Source organism: Podarcis raffonei, chromosome 12 (genome assembly GCF_027172205.1).
Source record: "Podarcis raffonei isolate rPodRaf1 chromosome 12, rPodRaf1.pri, whole genome shotgun sequence".
Lineage (NCBI taxonomy): Eukaryota > Metazoa > Chordata > Lepidosauria > Squamata > Lacertidae > Podarcis > Podarcis raffonei.
The window spans coordinates 30523961-30546889 of NC_070613.1; the positions used below are offsets into that span (position 1 = coordinate 30523961).

Consider the following 22929-nt stretch of genomic DNA (forward strand, 5'->3'; position numbering starts at 1 on the left):
AAAAGTCTCAGTTCAATGTACTTTTCTTCCTAGCCACTGCCATGTAGTTTACTATATTGTTTAATGTAAATGTCCTTTGAACTAAGCCGTGCAGATTTGCTTGAAATGAGAGTAACAGAGATCAATGGGATTTACACCCATAAACAGAGCACAGGATCACAGCCTTTTGACAAAACAAACACACCACTTCTTATAAAGATGTTTTTTTCAGAGGTATTGAGGCAGTCTTCAACAAGAAGAACTAGGAAAACTGTTGCGGTATTTTATTCGTTCTGGCTTATTTATTGTCATTCTTGTTTCCTACCCATCCTCCCATAAGGGAGTTCAGGGCAGCTAACAACGTAATTAAACAACACAGACAATACAATTAATAATCTAACATCTTCAGAAAAACAGCAGCAGTGAAAATTTCCACTATAGGTCCTGACACCAATGAAGCCCAGTGGGTTTTCCCAATGCTCCTAAGTGTGGTCCAGGTGGTGGACTTGGGCAGGAGTTAAGTATAGTGCCATCACTGAAAACATCCTCTCTTCAGAGCCAGTGTGGTGTAGTGGTTAAGAGCGGTAGTCTCGTAATCTGGGGAACCGGGTTGGCGTCTCCGCTCCTCCACATGCAGCTGCTGGGTGACCTTGGGCCAGTCACACTTCTTTGAAGTCTCTCGGCTCCACTCACCTCACAGAGTGTTTGTTGTGGGGGAGGAAGGGAAAGGAGAATGTTAGCCGCTTTGAGACTCCTTAAAGGGAGTGAAAAGCGGGATATCAAATCCAAACTACTACTCCTCCTCCTCCTCCTCCTCTTCTTCTTCTTCTTCTTCTTCTTCTTCTTCTTCATGGATCCCAAAAGCCCTGGAACTCGGACATTTTGGCTCCGGAACTCTGCAAACCCAGAAGTGATTGTTCCAGTTTGTGAACGTTCTTTTGGAACCTGAATGTCTTGACGGGGATTCCGCGGCTTCTGATTGGCTGCAGGAGCTTCCTGCAGCCAATCAGAAGCCGCGATTTGGTTTCCGAACATTTTGGAAGTCGAACAGACTTCCGGAACGGATTCCGTTTGACTTCCAAGGTACAACTGTATCACCACAAAGTATTTGAATCTTTCGCTACGCCATCTACAAGATTTGGCCTAAACAGTCAAATCTGGATTTGGACACTTGAATCTGTCATAGACTCTATCTAGTGTGTCTACGAAGATCCTGTTTGAGTCTCCCTTCAGCATATTCAGCTATGCTTCAACATATTACAGTTCTTGGAAAACTTTTAATGCACAAAGCAGAATTGTTTGCAACATTTTTAGCTGCTATAATAGTCTTAATACAAATACATTTCTGGACTTTGCGTGTTCCGGTTGTGTTGATAACCCTTATATTATTTTCTATGGATTTGAATTTGGTATTGAATATTGAAGAAATGTATCTCTTTCTTATGTAGGTGCGATGAGTGCAGGCTCTGCTATCATTTTGGCTGTTTGGACCCTCCCTTGAAAAAGTCTCCAAAACAAACTGGTTATGGGTGGATTTGTCAAGAGTGTGACTCCACATCTTCCAAAGTAAGTTAAAAAGTCTTGTGAAAATGCAGAAGAAGTGAATGTTTAGAAGATGTTTTTTACAACTCATTGCAGGTTTATATGTGAATAAGAAGGGGTTTTTTTAAAAAAAGAATAATAAGGGCTTACTTCAATCTGTTGCTGTTATTCTGTTTTACTATTTCAATAATAGGAAACTGCATAGTTGATTGGTTTGATAAAAAGTAATTCAATATTTTAAAAACTATTTTCTAGTCCAAAATTATTCAGTTTTGTTGTACAGCCATTTAACTGTTGACTATTTTACACTTTTAACATTTAATGATTGTTTACAGGGTATTGTCCAATGTTAGTATTACTCTGATGTGACAATGAAATTGATGGACCAATGTAACTTGTCCATTCACTTCAGTGGATCTGCTCTAAGTATGATTTAGTTAGATATCACTCATATGATATTGCTACACCATTTTAAACAGTCTATATTTTATATATTTTAGTTCATAATTAATCTGCTTTCTTCTAATCTGTAAAAACATTTAAAGACACAGTGGACATTTAATTGGGAAAATGTTATGAATATTCTTTTGCTGACTCTACTTCAGAACTTCTAATAAGTGTATGCAATTGTACAGTTTATATAAATGGTGATGTTGAAGCTGTCTGTATGCTGAAAGGGAGACTTGACCAGTATGCTGTTTAAAAAGATTTATTTACTAAACTTATTTGAATCAGTAACCATAGAAAATCCAGAAGGCAAAAATGTGTTTTAATTTGCAATTTTCTTCTACAAATTAAAGAAGAATTAGTGTACTGCAAAGCCAGTTATTAATAAAATCAGTCTTCCTTAAGAAGATACAATTTTGGTATAGAATAATTTAAAGCTCACTGTGGCTTGGACATCTGAGCCTTTAAAAATGCACTTGAAAGCAGTGTTCAGTGTCTGGATGAATTAAAACAGATATACAAATCTAGACAGCCCTTTTCTATAGTATGAATTTAAATTGTCTGTTAGTCACTAAGGACTTCTTGCCAAAAGCATTATATCTTGAAGACACCAGATCTTTGATATGACAAAACTGTAGATTCTTGCATTGCTTTCAGCGTGGGCCAGTTTAACTACCATTTAAATGAGCACACGGTACCAGAAAAATTGTCTTATGAGGACTCCTTGTGGCTCTGTTTAGTTACATCAGGGTTGTCATTTTAAGGCAATGTTTTGAAAAACCTCGTGATCTTCTGTACAATCTGTCTTGCTGAATAACACCTTACTTTAGGTGAAAGTTGTTTTGCAAGAGCTTAGGAATTTTTTTAACGAAGCCTTTTAGTACATCTATGCATAGTGTACCTTTAATACTTTTTGGGTGCTTGTGAGTTCTGCAAAGGCTTGTGCTTCCTCCAGAGAATACTATTACCACAGGCACACTGATATTTCTAGCTGGGTTAAAACCAGGTGATGGGAACAGGGGGAAGGAAACACTGGATCTAGCAGGCCAACTCAGTGGATGGGGTTCAGCCCTTTTCTATCGTGCTGCTGATGCACAAGTCTCTGCTTTCCAGCCCCAAATGGCAAAGTGAGAAAGTGAGAGTAACACCATGCAGGAAACCTTCTATTGCCTTTGCCCTTGAACTTTAGATTGCGATCTTAGCATAAAATTTATGCACATGCACGCACAGGAAGTTGAGTGGCCATATGCATTTTCCCTGAATGACTGACAAAAGAATTGCAAACTACAGTTGCCAACAACTTCGCTTTCTTTCCACCTGTGAATCCTATTTTCATTAAGTGTCATTTAGGTGCTAGAGCAGTGAAATAGCACTGGATTTTTAGGTTTAGCCAAAGCAACCTTCTCCTTGTCAGCAGAGAAATCAGATTTGGAAAGTATCTTTTCCCAAATGAAGATCAAGAAGGGAAAGTTAAATGTCTTCTCATTCATCTAAAGCACTAGCCCAGTGGTGGCCAAACTTGGCCCTCCAGCTGTTTTGGGACTACAGTTCCCATCATCCCTGACCACTGTTCCTGTTAGCTAGGGATGATGGGAGTTGTAGTCCCAAAACAGCTGGAGAGTCAAGTTAGGCCATCACTGCACTAGCCCAATGTAAAACGTAATGTAAATTAACAAATACTAACAATTTATTGTTATAATAGACTCATCTCTGACTTCCATTTGAATGGAAATGTGTATCATTCAAGAAAAAGTAAGCCAAGACTTAGTTACCAAAGGTTACCCTGTCAGGAATCTCTCCTATACAAGTGTATAACTAAAAAGGGTACGCATATTCTTTAGTACAATCTGTAGTCCTGTATTCATGATGAAAATATCAGTATCAGTCAGCCACTGATTGTTGCTTGTGTCTTGATAAATTTAAAAATGTGATTTTTCAGATAAGGACAAATGCTTTTTATTTAGAGGCGGTAAACATTATTAAATGTTTATATTTTTCACCGATATAGACGGCATACTTTTGTTCATAATATGCCATGCAGCTCTCCTGCAATCTTGTCAAGTTATTTCCCCACCAGCATAACATATTCCCATATTACCCCAGCTGTCAAATAATGACAGTGACTTTGCTTGAGGGCACGAGGGCAGCATCTTTTCTGCTAGCAATAGCGTCACTTTTATGGAATGGGTGATACTTACCACAAAGGTCTGACAAGCTTTCTCATCTCAACAAAGTTGGAGAAAATGTGTTTTAAAAAAGAAAGGAAAAAAACCCAGAATATATACATTTCTATAACTTCCCCTCCCTTTCTTTCAAAAAACGAATACTTGGTTTTTACAGAGCTGCTAACTTTCAGTGTTCTCATGATACTGAGTAGATGATATATTTGCTTCCCTTTTAAGAGCCAGTTCATTTACTTTCTCAAGCATTTGTTGTCAGACGTGTATATAAATGGCAGAGCTGTCTTGGAAATAAGTTCTACTGTGTTCAGTGGAGTTACTCTGAGGTAAGCCAGCCACTTCACAGGAAACTTCCAACACAGTGTTAAGTACTAAAGGAAAGGCTCCACTTGCACATGTATCTGTCAGCAAGCTAGAGTAAGAGAGAATATTTATGTATTTTTGACTGTGTTTTAATAATTTGCCGTTAATTCGCCTCTCCGACTAGCTGCCTGTATGTGTAACTATGCATGGGCATCGTTCAAAAATAATCTGTTACAGCTAAGCAACTTCATGGAGCACTAACTGAAAACCCAGTGAAAAATTAAGGCATACAGTTTTTAGGAGGAAAGTAATATTTTGATGGGTCTTGCAGAGAGTACATTATAGATCCTTATCAGACTTGTTGCAGTCCACATGGCCAAACACCTAGCCCACATTTGGGCTGCTAAAGGCCACATTGCTCCAGTTATCTCTCTTCATCCATTGGGCACAAAACTGGGCCCTGCCAGATGGTGGGAAATTATACGTAAGGGGCTAGAAATATATGACTTCTCAGTCAAAATTAACATTGTTTTGCATTCATATTTGAAATTATAAAGGAAATTATAAAGGGCTTTTCTTGCTATTTAGTGCAGTTTACATGCAACATTGATTATTTCAGTACATTGTTAGAATACATTTAATTGGCCCTCTATTATAGGTGGGTAAAGATTAAATATTTTATGTATCCTTTGTTCTTAGAGTATTTGTGTTAGAAGAAGTTAGGCATTCTTGGTTTTCTGGAATTTGTTCCAGTGTATTTCAAATCTAAGAACTTAACTTGATAGACAACTGTGAGATGTGGAAAGCTTTTAAAAGCACAGGCTGTATTGCACACGTTTTAGTTTAGTTTAGTCAAACTCTACAGATATGTAGATGATGCTATCCAGAACTGATGCTATCTAGTACAGATTTTATAAAACAGCTAAAAAATTGAATACTAATAATTGTATGAAGTTCCGTGGATGGGATAATTGTGTCTTGGCTGTTTGTATGGTGGGCAGATGGGAGAGTACTACAGTCACTGCACTTGTTTCCTCTGTTGTCTCTCTGCTGTACAAAGAGCTTTGTGGTGACAGCCAGATGCCTTGGAATTGGTATATGGGTCAGTTTCAATATCATATCCAGCCATAAGGTGTTGCACATGGAACTTTTGGTGCCATGGGCCATTCAAACTAGTAATCCTTATTGGCAACATAACACCTTTATAACCAAAACAGCTTTCTTACTGAACTCCTAGCACAGGGATGGGAAACATGTCCTCCAGATGTTGCTGGACTACAACGCCCATCATTCCTGACCATTGACAAAGGACACTTAATATTTAAAAACTTGTATCCCCAGATTACATGATTTCTATGTGTCCAGGATCTACAAGGCAAAAGTTGTCTCCAGGCGCTGATGTGAGTAGTCCTAGGAATGTAGGGACTTGGTTTAACCTTGCTGCCACCAGAACAGGCACTTTAAAAAAACCACAATGTTCAGTAGTTCTAGTCCCAGTGGTTTCTGGTGTTTCTTCCTTAATAGGGTACCTCAAAGAAGTCAAAATTTTCGTTTAGCTACTCTCTTATCTGTTCACTTTGGATCTGACTGAGTAACCAGTGTGCTGTTTGCAAAGCTCTTTCCCCTTAGCCTTAAGACTTCAGATATGTAGGTCCTGAAAAAAGCGTCTACTAAAAGGCTGGAGCAGCTGAGCAAAATATAAAGGGAATAAAGAACACACTTGCCTCATCCCTTGAGATTAACTGGACCCATTTTACTCTGTAGGTGAAGGGTGCACAGTGGTAGAATTTTAACAAATTACTGTAGTCCAATTGATAAAGGCATTTGAGAGGACAACTCTTTCTAGCTCACATAATAAATATGGCTGGCTTGATGATATACCTGAATGAACAGAAGGCCAATAAGACAGCATTGCGTCCAGCTTGGTCTCATATTCCACAGTCAGTTTCAGCTCTGATTCCTAATAAGGGAACATACGTATTCAAGCCCTTGGACTGCAATAACCTCTAAAATAAGAAAGCAGACTCGCTGCTTCCAGAGCCAATAAAGGCATCTCTGTATAGAAATACTTTGATTTGCCCCTTGCCATATCCTCCTGGAATTGATCATGAAAATGCTCTGTTACCATCTTCATACACGCCAACCTGGCATGTTGTTGTTTGTTTTCAGCGGTTACGCCTATCTTTTATTCTGTGTTTGGTTTTGGGCAAAAAAGAAAAAAGATACACTTCTTTGGTGGAGACTACTTTCTCACATCAGCTGATAATCTTTCTTTTTTGTGAGTAAATAGTAACCTTTGCTATGACATATTAGGATGAAGCATTCATTCTCTTCCTGTTTCTTTCCCGTAGTCTTCCACAGTCTTGGAATCTTGATATTTTGCTCATAGTTAACAAAGTGTGCTTACCTTTCTCCCATTGAAACCAATGCAGCTTAAAAGTTCTTAACTGGATCTTGCACTGTGCTTTTCATTTCTACTAACTGCAAAATGCCTTATGTGTTAAATATAGGGTGAAGTGGATGGAATGAAACACAAGTATCAGGTAACTGTTAAAACATGTAAAATCAGATCTCTGTTATGCACTTCAAATGATAGTGGTTGCTGGAAAAGATACATACATTTACTTTAGCATGAATACTTAAAAACAACTTTTGAAATAATGCTAATGATTTTGCATTATGGTATCATATGTATATAAGAGCACATATCCTTAAGATAATTGTGCGTGCAGTGCAGTGCAGAACCAGGAGAGATTACATTGAGTGGAGATGAAGCCAGGTATATCTTTTATTACTGGCACAGTCAGTTATTTTTCAGTACAAAGAAGCCTGTGCCTTGAAATGAAAAGGAGCTTGCTTCAAGGAATAAAATAGGAGGAGCTATTGTAGGGCAAGGGTGAGCACACGTCTGTGTCTGCTACACATAAGCAAATCCTGAGATTTGTGGCTGAAGCCCCTTTGCTTGCAAGATGCTGTTGGTTATTGCAAAGTTTCCTAAACATTTCAGGCAGACTTCCCTCGCCCCCCACCCCAAGGCTCATGGGTGATTTACCATACATGTGCATCAAATATGGCTGCATCCTTTTGCTTTGACGTACCACCATAAGGAACTGAAATTCATTAACAGGCTAAGCTTCAGCTTTTCAACCAGATCATAATCCCCTACATCCCAAAACTGCATGCCTTCATTTCTGTAGAGCATGTGTTACTCGGGGAATTAACTTATGAAAATGCCTTCACTGAGACACATGACCATTTGCACGGCCTTGTTTACCATTAATCATATTTCGTCAACTTTACCTGATGGGGGGAACTCTACCTAGGAATTATGCTTCTCCATGCTATGTACTCTCAAGAGTCAGACAAAATCAAACGAAGCCTAGTACCTTGTACCTGGAGGGAGATATTTGATCACATAGAATAGACGCAGCTGAAGCACAGTATTGTCTATGTCCAGCTATGGGTTTGTGCTAATGAGCAAACATTTGAATCACTGCTAAACTGCCAATCTTCCAAGTGTTCACTCAGCTTTAGTTGTGCACTATCTGACTTGGCCTTAACCCCTAAGTTCTGTGAATTAATGATGCTTTGAATGTATACCCACACACACATGTTCAGTGAGTGCTCTTGTGAAGATCTTCACAAGTAATTTTGACCTAAACACCAGTAAATTTTTGCACCAGGGTCCCTTTCCAGAGACACGGAATGTGAACATTGTAAAAATTCAAGTGCAAACTTCTGAGGGTCTGACATCCTACTATGGTGTCAGACTGTATCCAGAAGGGTCAGTCGTGTCCTATTTCTCGAATGAAGAGCTGGCAGTTCTAAACTATCATCCTAATGGAAATGGATCCTCATATTGGAGAATTTGTTTAACCAAAGTCAAACAGCTACTAGAATATGGAAGCGTTCCAAATACTTAGTACCATAGTTCCCAGCAGCTTTCCGGTGAAAAATGTCAAAGTTCTGCCTCCTTTCTTCCCCTAGTAATGTGATTCTCTGAAGTGTGATGCAGCTGCTTTAAAAGCGAATGAAATCTTAGATGGCATCCAGTGGAAGTAATAGTTCCTGTCTATTCAGCTCTGGTCAAGCTGCATCTGGAATATTGTGCCCGATTCTGGGTGCCACATGTGAACAAAAGCAGTGACAAACTGATGTGTGTTCCGAGAAGGGCATCTAGGATGGTGATGGGTCTGGCAAGTCCTATGGGGGGAAATTGAAAGAGCTAGGTAGAAGATTACAGGTAGTCATGATCATGATATTTAAATCTGGACAGCTGTCATGCAGAAGAAGAAGCAGATCTGTTCTCTGTTGATTCTCAACTTCTATATATACTTATATATATTTATATATGTGGGTGGGTGTGCTTGTAAAATCATTAACCTGTGTCTCCTGTAGCAGGAAAAATTGAAGCCACCCTTGGGCTACTATTTTAATTTTCCACAATGCCCCAGAGAAAGCTAAATCAGAGGCATTATGGGAAGGAAATTGTAGTGGTGGTTTCAAATTGCCTGTTGCTGACCGCAGCATAGCTGCCAACTACAAGATAAGTAGGGAGGCGGGTGGCGCTGTGGGTTAAACCACAGAGCCTAGGATCAGAAGGTCGGCGGTTCGAATCCCCACGACGGGGTGAGCTCCCATTGCTCAGTCCCTGCTCCTGCCCACCTAGCAGTTCGAAAGCACGTCAAAGTGCAAGTAGATAATAGGTACCACTCCGGCGGGAAGGTAAACGGCGTTTCCGTGCGCTGCTCTGGTTCACCAGAAGCGGCTTAGTCATGCTGGCCACATGACCCAGAAGCTGTACGCCGGCTCCCTTGGCCAATAAAGCAAGATGAGTGCCGCAACCCCAGAGTCGGTCACGACTGGACCTAATGGTCTGGGACCCGCTGTCGTAAAAGAGGGCCCACAAAAGGGCACTTTTCCAGGATTCTCTAAAATCTGAAGCCAGCCCTTTTCTCACATCCTATTTTGCTGGGCATGTAGAAAATTACAAATGGATACAGCTGTTTTGACTGTCAGTAGACACTCATTCCCACTTTGAGCAATGAAGGATCGAGTGCCCTTTGCAGCAAATGCCACCACCTGCATAATTTAGAAACACAGGTGTGGCGGGGAGAGAGAGATGGTACAGGAAGCCAAGTTTTGTCACAATGCCTCTAGTTGGCGACCCATTTCTAGATAGTACTCATTATTTCTAATCTTATTTAAATTTTCATTTTATTTTATGGCTTCCTTCTCTTTGGTCCCATAGTTAAGGAAGCCAATATTTCCAGAGTAGCAACACCTTTACAGCATTTTCATTTATCAAGTTTGATAGCTAAAACATGCATTTAGATTCACTTCTTTCATCTAATTTACTTGCTTGTAAGATTCTTTAGACTACATGCATTTAAATGAGTGTACTAATAATTAAGGTCTCATGCTGACAATAGAATTATAAGCAAATTTGCCAACAAATTGTAGTTCACCATTACTACTTCCTATTAGCAACCTGTGATTGCAAAGTTTGGTTATTATTTACTTAATTGCAAGAGCCCATATTAACTTTAATAGAATGACTATTGGAAAAATAGATATGGCTCTTTTACTTAGAACCTTCCTTATAAACTGTTAAATGGCTACAAAACTTTGTATTTACTATGGAGATCACAAATGGCAATTTCAAATAGAGTTTTCCAGAAAGGAACCATCCTCCCTGCCAAAAAAAAATAGTGGTAGATGAATATATATGATGCTAAGGTTTTCCAAGAGTTTAGCCCTTGAAAAATCGAGCAATTATCCAACAAGCCTTGGAAGATGATATATTAAAATGTTTCAAAGACCTTATTATAATGAATTTTTTATTTTAAAAATGCAGTGGTGTGCATTTTTTGGACAACATTTTTAAATGCATCAGTGTGGAAATTTGGATGTATTTGTTTTCTTTTTAAAGATATTTAGCATGCACTAGTGATGGTGATTCACTGCCTTTTGTTTGGTATTTAAAAGAGCAGCAGGATGATTGAGTGTAAAGGAAGGGTCTGGATGGAGATCATCTGTGAGGAATTCCTTGCTGTGGGAGATGAGCCATTATAGTGGTACCTCTTGTGACAATCCCAGCAGGAAGAACACTGATCCATGCAGCTATAACCTCTGGCAAGAAGTCTGGAAGTAGCAACAAATTGGATTTATAAGCAAGATTGTTTTACATACCATCTCATAATCATTTTTACCATTGGCTGTCGACTTTGTGTACTACATAGTGCCTAACAGCTATTTCCTATTCCTCTATCATTTTTTACATGAAACTGTTTTTTATCGTACTTAACAGTTTAGTAGGAGATTGCAGCATATAAGACTTCTTCCTTTTTTCTTCTTTTGGCGATCACTTGTAGCCGAGTAAGATTGTCTTCCATGGAAACAAACTTAACAGTGAGTCCGTAAGTGACTGTGGAGGCCAATTCTGGATCCACACGTCCTTCCACAGTGGGGACATAGGTTTCCGGGCAGGAGTTGATGATAGTGAGGTTCGCCAAATGTGCCTTCCTCTTAGCTTGTTTCTCTTTTTTGCCCTGAGTTCGTTCTTCTTCAGAGTCCACAACACCTTGGTATCCACACCACAACATACAGTGGTACCTCGGGTTAAGTACATAATTCGTTCCGGAGGTCCGTACTTAACCTGAAACTGTTCTTAACCTGAAGCACCACTTTAGCTAATGGGGTATCCTGCTGCTGCTGCACCACTGGAGCATGATTTCTGTACTCATCCTGAAGCAAAGTTCTTAACCTGAAGCCCTATTTCTGGGTTAGCGGAGTCTGTAACCTGAAGCATATGTAACCTGAAGCGTATGTAACCCGAGGTACCACTGTAGTTTACATTAAAAACTTTTGTGTTGAGTTGGTATCTCCTCATTCCAGGGATCAGATTGGTAACTTCTGGTGTCTGCCTACTAATCAGGGCTGTGTCTTAAGCATATGCAACACCAGGGTGCAAAGATCTGTCTGGTGCCCCCCCCCCAGGTTGCCCTGTCCCAGGCGCGCAGGAGGGCAGAGCTGGCTGGCTGCCTCAGTGCCTCACTGGCTCGGTCGCTTCCAAGCTTGCAGCACAGAGCCGCCTGCAGCAGAAAAGCCTGCCACAGTGCTTCGGCCGACGGGCGGGCTTTTCCTCAGAGTCAACACTCGGGCCTCAGACTCGGCCTGGTGCCCCCAAGAGCCCGGTGCCCGGGTGCCCCACACCCCTAGCACCTATGGGTAAGACAGCCCTGTTACTAATTCAAGATTATTTAAGGGTTGAATACAGAAGGATAAAGAGACACCAATATTTGTAACTCAAGTAGTAATAATGGTCATTTATAGTCTGCTTTTCTGAATGTCCAGAGTGTAGCCTGATCATAAAGGTACAGCTATCTACCAGTTTTTAAAAGCAGGTAACCAATAATATATATTATAACCAACAGATTAAACAAAGCAAAGACATTTCAGTTGTTAACAGCAGATGGTGAATGTTGTATAAAGCTTCAATGTTTATTTGAGAGTGAGGGGAGATTACAATGAATTTTATTCTTATTAAGAAACATTTTCACATAGCACTAAAAATGTAGTTTGACTGTATAATATTAGGTAGTACTAGAGAAGGTTAAGTGTTGCACTTGAAAATAAAAATAGACTAAATAGCATTTACATCTTTGCAAAAGATAGCAGGGGATTTCTGGATTGTTCCTATTGGTGTGTAGAAGGGAAGAGAAACTCAGTTACTCTACTTATACCGTTCTTCCAGTTAAAAGTTACTTCTTAAAATTGCTTGCACAAATAGTTAACAAGTGAATATAATTCTAAGTGCATTATAATTAACTCTCCCTAGAGAGTGCACAATTTTTTGTGATTGTTGTAGCTGACTTTAAAAAATATCTTCTCTAAATCCTGAAGACGCACTTGCATTGTTAAATTCTGGCAGCAATTAAATTTATCTCTAGCTTTTCACTAAACATATCTTTGGTAAAGGATGAAAGTGATTATGTGGTTCAGTGGTTTGAAAACTCCTTTGGGTATGTTTGGAGAGTCTTGCATATTTTGCATCCTCTGCCTTGAAAAGTTTATATGCACCAAATAGCTGCAGAAGCTTTGTCATATTTAGCTACCAGAAGTTACTAGCTGAGCAGCTACTTCCTTAAGAGTTAACTTGATTAGCAGATTGAAGTAACAAGTACTTCAGCAAGATGTCTGCAAACTGCATTCATTAAAATATAAAGGTAAAGGTACCCCTGCCCGTACGGGCCAGTCTTGACAGACTCTAGGGTTGTGCGCCCATCTCACTCAAGAGGCCGGGGGCCAGCGCTGTCTGGAGACACTTCCGGGTCACGTGGCCAGCGTGACGAAGCTGCTCTGGCGAGCCAGAGCCGCACACGGAAACGCCGTTTACCTTCCCGCTGGTAAGCGGTCCCTATTTATCTACTTGCACCCGGGGGTGCTTTCGAACTGCTAGGTTGGCAGGCGCTGGGACCGAGCAACGGGAGCGCACCCCGCTGCGGGGATTCGAACCACCGACCTTTCGATCGGCAAGCCCTAGGCGCTGAGGCTTTTACCCACAGCGCCACCCGCGTCCCCATTAAAATATAGTATATGTAATTTTGCTAAATGCATCTAAAATACTTTAGCATAAGTGGAGCATATGCAAATTTGGCCATCTTGCATTTTAGTAATTAGGATTGGCACCTCAGGATTCAATAAGTCTGAAATGGACTTCAGATGGTAAATATTAGAGGCCTCCTTGATTATGGGTTGCCTAGAAATATATATTAGTCTGCTTTATGTACTGTGCCCTCTGCAAATGTCCAGTACCATTTTAAAAGGGTGGAAAGGACATGGAAGTAATGGTTTAACTTAAGCAAATAATAATAATAATAATAATAATAATAATAATAATAATAGAATCTGCTAAGAGGAAATTTATCTTTCTATAGCCCAAACAGCAGTATCCATGCACAAATGAGAAAACTCACATATTTGAAGAAGTACTATAGAAACATTAAAGATGTTTTATGCAGCAGGCAATGTCAAAGCAGAAAAATGTGACGAGAGAAGGTCCATAAAATCACAGGTTAGTAAGGCAAGCAGAAAAAGTAGGAATAAAGAATAAAGCCTTCAGAGTGCAGTAATGGGCATATCACAATAGATGAGAAAAGGTATTGGAACAATGTATAAGGTTACTGCAGATGAGGTCGGGAGTTTCACTTAGAGATTAGGATGATGTGTGTTAGGAAAATTAGAGCACATAGCAGCATGGCACCAAGTTAAAAATGGACAATAGTAATAGATGGCAGAGACAACTGGCAGAGATGATCTTAGTGATAGAAAAGCGGGGGAAACTGGGATATGGGAAATCATAGAATTGTGGGTAGATGAAGATAAGTCATCTCAAGTTTAGTCCTATGTAGCTTAGTCACCCCTAAACATGTTGCTGTTTCTTGGTTCTGTATGAATGGACAACTACAGTATGGGACCATCTCAAGCTCTAGCTTAAGAAGAACTTAAGACATTCCTTTCCCTTTTCTCAGGAAGAAGGTTTTTGTCTTGTGTGAATATTCAGTGGGTCAAGTGAGTGCTTGCCCATACTTTCTCCCAATAAGATTCCATATAAGGGTGCAGAACAACGCGCCATGTTGTTGAAGTGTTGCATTATCCTAGGTCTCGGCCACTATCATAGGGCTATTTTTGCAAAGACACTTTAGTTTTTTGTCTGGAATACAAAACTCATCCAACAGCTTAAGTGGAAATGTATTTAAGATTGTGCTAATCGGTAGGAGGACACATAATAGAAAAAGAAAGGGCTGAGTTCTCAGATTCATTTCATAGATATAACCCTACGTAGCATGGATACTACTGTGGGCAGAGCCCATCTTAAAGCATTTCCAGTGACTTTAGCAGAGTAGCACTCCGCATAATTTTCAGTGCCTGTAATTTACAAAGAGTGAAGAATTTCTGAGCTTTTGAAGCCGCACTAGTTTTGACCTTTCAGTTCCTGTGAGCTCAGCAAAAGGTTGCTGATTAATTTTGCCCCTTAAACTGTGGTAGCTGGGTTCTTCATTCCTTTTTTAATAAACAGGCCCAATTTTAATGCTGCTGACTTAGATGTAATAAAATATTCTTTGTGCTAGGCTTCCACTGTATTAATAAAAGGATCTGTATTAGCAGTTTACAACTAAATGGCATTGGAACATTCAACTAGCTTGCATTAAATCAATTTTATAGGACGACTGCTTTGTCTTGTCTCATACCTGGTATTTTTCAACCTTATAGGACAAACCTGCTTCTAAATAAGCATAGAAAGAAGGGTGTAAGTAACACGTTTTGGAAGACCTTTCCACAGAAAGATCATTTACTTCCAATGCTTGTTTTTATTCTTAATACCGTAAATAAGTGTGACAACCAGAGTAATAATAAAGCTGTTACCTGGTGTGGAGAAGAGATCAATTTACAGCAGGACAGTACTACTCTTTTCTTCTTAATGAGGCATAGTCAAAATGTGCAACAATAAATTGAGTGACAACTGCTGGCATGCGAGCAGTGGCTGAAAAGGATGAACTGAAGTCCTACAGAGAGTTGCACAACTTTGGCATATCTGTTTGCTATATGGTTGCAATGTCTACTTATACTACGTCATTGCCACATGTCAGTTTATCATACCTCAGGTGCAGGCCCATACAAAGCTCCTTATTTGTGGCTTGAAGAAGCATCCACAACAAATCGGAGATCTATGGCTTCAAATTTGGTGGCATATGCAGGTCATTAGGTCTTCATCAGAGGCTCTCTTCAGAGCACTTCTTCCAGTAGAAATACAGAGGGTGGCTGCAGGACAGAGGACCATTTTCAGTAGCCCATTACGGAATACTTTCCCCAATGAAGCAAGCCCTCTTTCTGGCACCAGATCATGATTTTTCTTTACCCTCAGGCATTTAATTGTGGATTTTTCTTGTCTGCTTCTTGCTGTTTGCTAGTTTGTTTTTAATGGTGGGTCATATTGTAGTCATGTGAAGGGTTGTAAGTTTTAACTTCCTAGATATTTATGTATGACTATTCTTAGTTAGTTTGACATTTTGTTGTATGTATTTTGTATGCCTTTATTGTATTGTATTGTAGTAGTAGTAGTAGTAGTAGTAGTAGTAATAATAATAATAATAATAATAATAATAATAATAATAATAATAATAATAATTTATTTGTACCCCGCCCATCTGGCTGGGTTTCCCCAGCCACTCTGGGCAGCTTCCAACAAAGATTAAAAATACATTAAAATATCACACATTAAAAACTTCCCTGAACAGGGCTGCCTTCAGATGTCTTCTAAATGTCAGATAGTTGTTTATCTCTTTGACATCTGATGAGAGGGCATTCCACAGGACGGGCGCCACTACCGAGAAGGCTCTCTGCCTGGTTCCCTGTAGCTTTACTTCTTGCAGTGAGGGAACAGCCAGAAGGCGCTGGACCTCAGCGTCTGGGCAGAATGATGGGGGTGGAGACGCTCCTTCAGGTATACTGGGTATATACAGGTATATATTTGTCTCAAAAACCTTGTGGTGTATGGTTATGAATGTATAAAGGAATCATCATCATCATCATCATCATCATCATCATTGTACTATCCATGGTAGGCCAAAGCCAAACCTACAGTAAGTGTACTTACTCAGATGTGTGAAGGAATACAGCTTGCTGCCATTGGTTCATCCATCACAGTATGGTCTACAGCAGGCATGGCCAAACTCAGCCCTCCAGATGTTTTGGGACCACAATTCCCATCATCCCTGACCACTGGTCCTGTTAGCTGGGGATGATGGGAGTTGTAGTCCCAAAACAGCTGGAGGGCTGAGTTTGGCCATGCCTGGTCTACAGAGATGGCAGCAGTTTTTCACAGTCTCAGAGGAATTTTTCACAGCCCTACCTAGAGATACCAAGGATTAAACCTGTGACCTTTTGCATGCAAAGTGATAGACCTTTCCTTGAAATCAATCATACAGTGATAGTTGAAAAATTGATTGGCTTCACATGATCAACACATGTTTGAACATTGCGTGTCTAGCAGATATCTGGAGACTTGCCCTTTTAATGCTATAGTGGAACTTTCCCAGGGGTAATTCAATGATGAACTTGCATATCTCTTCCAGTCAGTTTCCTCTTTGGACATTACTGTGGAACTACAAAAAGTATAAATGTAAAGCATTTATGTACCTGCTGATTATTTCTTCCAAAACCTGAAGCCTCTGTCAATCTAGTTAAAAAAACTTTTTCCACAAAAAAATTATACCATTTTATATTAAGGGGGGGAATCTAAAAGCGGTTTACAAATTTTAGTACTAACTGCTTCTTTTTTGTTCCACATATCTTAATAGAAGGAAGTCCAAATAGACCAGTGCTTCCTTATATTCATCTGAACAATTTTGTAATAGTATACAGTAGAAAAGGATTCTCATGAATGTCCTTCAAAAATTATGTCAGGAACTGGGAGCAATAGAGTAGGCTGTAAAATGAACTTTTAGAATATTTTAAACTGAGATAACTAGTGCTAAAAAAAAGTGGTAGCTCTTTTTCCATTATCCTTCCACTTTATAAGAAATGGTTTCATGCCATTTCTTTCAAGAAAGGACTTTTTTCCATTATGTGATTCTAAAAACGAACTACTGTCTTCAGCTTTGCTGTTTTTAAAAGTCTTTGTTAGTAACTTTGGTTCCCAATTCATTACTGCAGTCAAGTAGTTCAGAGCCTGGTGCAGGAGATAAACCCTTTGCAAATGAAGACAGCATCCATTTTCCTTATACCTCAGGCCACACTGAATTGATTGCGGTAATAAAATGACAGCACCTTGTAATATACTGACGGCTTTCTAATTTGAAAACTAGCTCGAGCCTGATTCAAAGCTTGTTTAAAGCTAATTTATGGCTTGCGTAATTTTCAGCCGAATCCAGGGTAAAGGATGATGTATGAAAACTGATAAGAGTTAACATAATATATTCAAATGTATCATGTTGCAGAGAGAGAAATTTCCTTTTTTCAGAAGCATCAATTTTTTTTTAAAAAAAGGATGTTTTTGTGCTATGTACAAATATGAATGTAAACAGTAATTGGAAATTTCATAACGTTTATTTTATATGCATCGTTTTTATGTTTGTAAGACCTATACTTGTCGTGTACATATACATTATTCCTTAAAGAATCATGATTGCACCATCAAAACTGACAAAAGTTTAGTGCTTTCTTATTGTCATAGTCATTAGAAATGGTGGAGGCCTAGCACACTTAGAGATACACCAGGCAATGTCTCCTGCCACTCCCCCATTTTCTGCTCCTTACTATTTGTGTCCCTTTGTGTGTTTGTGGGACCTTTATATGGGTTGGTGGGTCGATGGTGGTGTCTATGAATGTCAATATATTGGTCACAGTATAGTGACTCTTTGTTATGTAATAGTGTTGACTTGATATTGAATAAAACTTACAAATTTAAAAATGCCCCGGACCCACCAAAACGAACAAACAAATAACTTCAGTGTTATCAGACATCCTTAGGTTTGGGCTGACTTGTATTGTCTTTTAATGGACCCCTCAGAGCCTACTCACTAAGTTTTCTTGCTATGAGTCCTGTTGCTCTTTCCCAGCTCCTGCCAACCTAGCAGTTTGAAAGCATGCCAGTGCAAGTAGATAAATAGGTACTGCTGTGGCAGGAAGTAAATGGTGTTTCTGTGTACTCTGGTTTCCGTCACTGTTCCATTGTGCCAGAAGCAGTTTAGTCATGCTGGCCACATGACCCGGAAAGCTGTCTGTGGACAAATGCCGGCTCCCTCAGCCTGAAAGTGAGAGGAGCGCCGCAACCCCATAGTCACCTTTCACTGGACAACCATCCAAGGATCCTTTACCTTTTTACTGTGACCTGAATAGAGGTGAAAGGAGTATTGTAGCATGCTATTACTCTTTTTTTTCCAGATGCAGTTACCTTGAGAGCTTTACGGTTTAATATTACTTAGCACTTCATACATCCAGATTTTATTTTCTGCCTGCAGACCATTCAGGATTAATTTCACATTTGTTGTCTTCCATTGAGCATCAGCACTTCTCTGTGATATGTATTTGAGAATTCATTTGATCGACTTGCATGGAGGCTTTTCTATTCCCTTTTTCCATTGCATTCCTGTCCCTCCTAGAAAAGTAGCTTCTGAAGCTCCAAGGACGCTGTGTGGTGAAATTCAATGATATATGGGGGTGCAGCCAGAAGGGGAAAGGTAGCAAACCCGAAGTCTTGGGTGAGGTGGAGTGGAGGAGCATTTTTGCATGCACACAGAATTTTCCGCTTACTTTTGGTTAGCAGCCACCAGTGTAGGCATTTGACACTCTTAAAAAGTTGCTAGTTATATGGTTTCTAGCTAGCAAAAATTTTCAGGCCATAAAAGTAATCCATAGAGTTAACAATATTCTGTGTGGCATAATCACCAAGAATAAATTTACATAGCTGTATTCCACTTGTTTTTTGTGTGCCTTGTTCCGTACTGGGTGGCGTGCAAGGAATGCAGGTCTGCACTGGAAACAAGGCCTGCAGAGGTTGTTAGACGCAGGAGAAGAGAGGCTGCAGGAACTCAAAAGTGGTAGCCTAAACTCAAATAGGGGATGCTAAGATGAGATCCAATTTACTTTGAGTAAAGGCCATAGGACAGTGGTAGAGCAAATAAATTGTATGCAAATGGTCTTTTTAGTACCTCATCTCTCCAGGAAGGGCTGAGAAAGACTCCAGTCTGAAAAATCTGCTACCAGTCAGAGTAAACAGCATTGAACTGATAGACCAATTTCCCCCGAAATATTTTCTACATTATTCTGTGTTGTTCCTGAGATGTAGAGGGGTGTGCAGTGCAATTGTTCCATTAGTGCAAGGATTTGCACTTGCACAACAGAACTTCTCTCCGCGTGTGCCTCATGCCCTTCTCAGATCTGCTCTGGAGGATTAGGAGAACATCTGTAGGGGTCATACAGGGGATAGAGAAGGGTAGAATGTTCCACTGTGCTAACAAATCCTTGGAACATCTGCATAGCACTCTGGATACAACCCACAATTTTTTCTTGAAAGGTTAAAACTCTTATCCTGTAACAGCAGTATCTTCTATTAACAAGATACACGGCAGCAGATATACAGTCTTCAGTATGCTGCTCAGAAAATATGACTCTCTCTTGAATAAAATGTAACATTAGGTTGTTTAAGCAACAAAACAAATAGATTGAATAATTATGTAAGGGATATTTCCATATACAAGTGAGAGTTTTGCCATGGAATGATGCAAATGAAAGTATTTATGTTTATAAAATTGTCCTATACTTTTAGTAATGCTGGTTTAGCTCCATTGGCTGAAAGGAAGTTAGTGGGGTTGTTGATGCTCCCCCTGCCTTAGCTCCCAAGCATGTACGAAATCCATACAAACAAGCATGAATGCTGGTGGTATAGTTGTATTCCATGTATAAATTTATGTATGTTCCATGAATGAGATTTGCTACATTGGCTCTGTGCAGACAAAATTAGCATCCTAAGATGTGGTTGGGAAAGAAATGCAAAGGATTAATTGGATAATCCTACATTTTCCAATAGCTGACAAGACGTGTGGAATGAGAAAGTGTTTCTGACAGTGTTGGTGTTAGCAAGAAACAGATATCTGTAACCGCAGATCCACAGGCAGCTGGATCTTCTTATGTGTGTGGATCATTCTGCTTCACTTTCATTTGAAGCCAAGTTTATATGTGTCACAGTTCAGTCGAAAACAGTTGATTGAACAGCACTGTCATTAAAACCTGCCTTTTATTTTCAGAGTTGATTCTTTATGGGAAGGGGGAAAGCTCAGCAATGCATCACTTGATTTCTTTCTAATGAATGACTGCATGGAAGTAAAGTGATTAATCACATGTGCATAGCTTGCATTCTTTGTAATGGCATCTAAAACTTTGAAAGGACCAGCGCAACAAAAAACCACCTTGTCGCAGATTAATATTTTTGTTCCAGATTTGAATTCCACCGAGGAAGCAGAACTGTTAAAACTCTCATTTTTCTTATGCACACTGCAGCTGGAGGTCTATAGCAACCAGTGAGCTGCAAGAGCATCCTACTAGCATTCTCTCACCCAGATAATTCCTACATTTCACTCTGCTTCCATTTAAGGGGCTGGGGGACTTCATATAAAACTCTAAAGTGTTGAAGTCTTGTACATTTCTTACAGGGCGCTTCTTTCTGAAGATCCTGTTTCTAGTAGAATATACTGGTATTGCAAACTTTGCATGAAGAAATTCAGGTCATTAATAAATGCAGAAACTATCAGGAGGCCATTAAAAGTCTTATAATGGTAACTAGAAGTTATATTATACTTTTGAGCAGTAAATCTCAGAGGTTTCCAATTCCTTTACAATCATGGATCCTGTAGCAATAAATTGGCATAGTAGTAAAGTTCCCCCCAGTCCAGTTTTTTCCCCTTGTGCCTTCAGTCTTAACATGGAGTGTTAGCCACAAGTACAGCTTGAGTTCCTATCAAGTTTTATTTCTATGGCCAATTCAGATTTCACTCAGAAACTCTAGAACAATTGGAGGAATGGATTCTTCTTAATATCATTAAAGTAATATGCAACATTTAAATACCATGTTTGTTCAGTACTTCCTTGAAGTTACTTGTTGAACTATGTATTTGAGGTTCAGAGGGAAAATACCTAATAACTATATTCTAACTATGCATACTGTATTCATGTTCCTTATACCACGGGGTGGGATGCAGAATTCCCATGTTTCATGCGTAATGCTTTGATTAAACAGTGGCTAAATGGTTTCAGTTTAACAGAAAGGGGGGAAATGAAGCTTAGAATATATTTTCAAAATAAAGAGATTTGTTGTGTCCATACCTTCAGTCACCTCAGCACACTACTGAGGAGTCTATTTGTCTCTGTTGCACTCAGGACTCCGAGCCATCAAATGAGGTGGTATCAGAGGCCTCAACTAATGTTGTACCCTCCACCTCAAGAAGTAGCTCTGAACAGCTGGTATCGGTGGCACAGACATATCCAGAAGAGGTAGGACATTCCGTGTCTATTCTGTTAATGAACTGACTATTGGACTCTTAAGAGGTTTTCTCCTATTCTTATTCATTCATTATTTATTTTTGTATTGGTTTGATTCTGTTTCAAGAAAGCAGTGAAACTAAACCACGTGTCAGGCTTCCCAGAAAGTGACTATCCACCTATAAAACAAGTTCATGTGCTGAAGTAAAATTGGGTGAATGCTACCATTTAGAAAGGCTGTTCTTTCTGCTCTTTCTCTTCTCCTCAGGTATCCAATTTTCCAATACTTGATAGCATGTAAAATCAATTTCTGATGTCCACAGTAGTCACATAGGTTCACTCATATAATGTTGCTTGAGTAGACCAGTTTTTGGAGATGAAATTACATGTCATGAAAAAGCTAGCTCAGTGGATTTTACTTAGTAAATCTATCCACATAGATTTCAGAATTCTGATGAAAGGTAAGCTTGGCAATGACTTCTGGCTGCCATAATCTTCTCACTTAGCCAAACTCTTAGCTTTCAAAGTATAATAAAAGAAGTCACTGAAATAATGAAACTTCAATCTATAGATTTAGAGCTAAAATGCACAAGTAAATGTGCTAAAACAAATTGAGCATCAAAGGAATTGTTGAGTTAGTAGAGTCTTGGGAAGAAGGAAGAGCAACATTAAATAACTCTAGTACTATCCTAAACCCTTGCTTTCTGGGGACTCCCATTTGTGCTTGTCTGGGTGGATGAGAGGTTGACAGGAACAGATCTGTAGCTCAGCCACGAAAGTATTTTTGAATCATTTGAGAAGTTTCCTGCGAGGACCATTTGGATGCTGGTAGAAGGTATCCGTAAATCTATAAATTTTAGTGGCCAACTATTAAAGTTTGGTTTTATAAACTGGAGTGGATTAACTGGATAGGTCTCTGTTGGAAGTGAGGGTTTGGGTTGCGCACAGGAACTTTTGTGTGCAAGCCGTCTCACCTACACTCAAGCTTGTCTGGATAGAACTGACAATAGGAACTGACCTTTCCACTCCATCTTTAACCTCTTTCTGCTACTGTTAAGTTCTTGGAGCTATTAAACAACAACAACAACCTGAAGCCACTCAAATGCAGTTACTGTTCTGTCCTGTTCTCTCCCTTCGCTAGAGGTTATATCATCCTCCTCATTCTAGCTCTGTCTGATGTTGGAGTTCCTTGTACACGGAAAGCTGGAATTGGCAATTGCTGCCTATCATCCTTTAGGCTTGTGGTTTGGCTTCCTTACATTCCCTTGTTTCTCTCCAGGACTGTAATTGAAAAGTTCCTCACTTAAAATTCTTACCTTTCAGAGACTGGGAAACAGGCCTTTACACTGTTGGCCTTCATTCTTTGTGCTTAGTTATAGTTGTAGCCATTAAAGCGGCAATATTGTATGGATTCAACAGGTTATTTTTCAAGGCAGAA

At 39.5% G+C, this 22929-nt stretch overlaps 1 protein-coding gene across 13 annotated transcripts in view; it reads left to right on the forward strand.

Moving 5' to 3' along the window:
* Positions 1-22929, forward strand: part of PHF14 (PHD finger protein 14) — a 132323-nt gene that overhangs the window by 79339 nt on the left and 30055 nt on the right. For 3 of the 13 annotated variants that reach the window (XM_053359526.1, XM_053359530.1, XM_053359525.1), the window contains 3 exons: positions 1428-1545; positions 6962-6994; positions 21390-21503. The exons of 1 other annotated variant lie outside the window; for it this stretch is intronic. In XM_053359526.1, the coding sequence (XP_053215501.1) occupies positions 1428-1545; positions 6962-6994; positions 21390-21503 (265 nt within the window). Of the gene's footprint in view, positions 1-1427; positions 1546-5792; positions 5852-6620; positions 6730-6961; positions 6995-10441; positions 10472-13390; positions 14684-21389; positions 21504-22929 lie in introns of those variants that run through there. 9 more of the 13 variants (XR_008327115.1, XR_008327116.1, XR_008327113.1 and 6 more) reach the window with 9 other exon arrangements.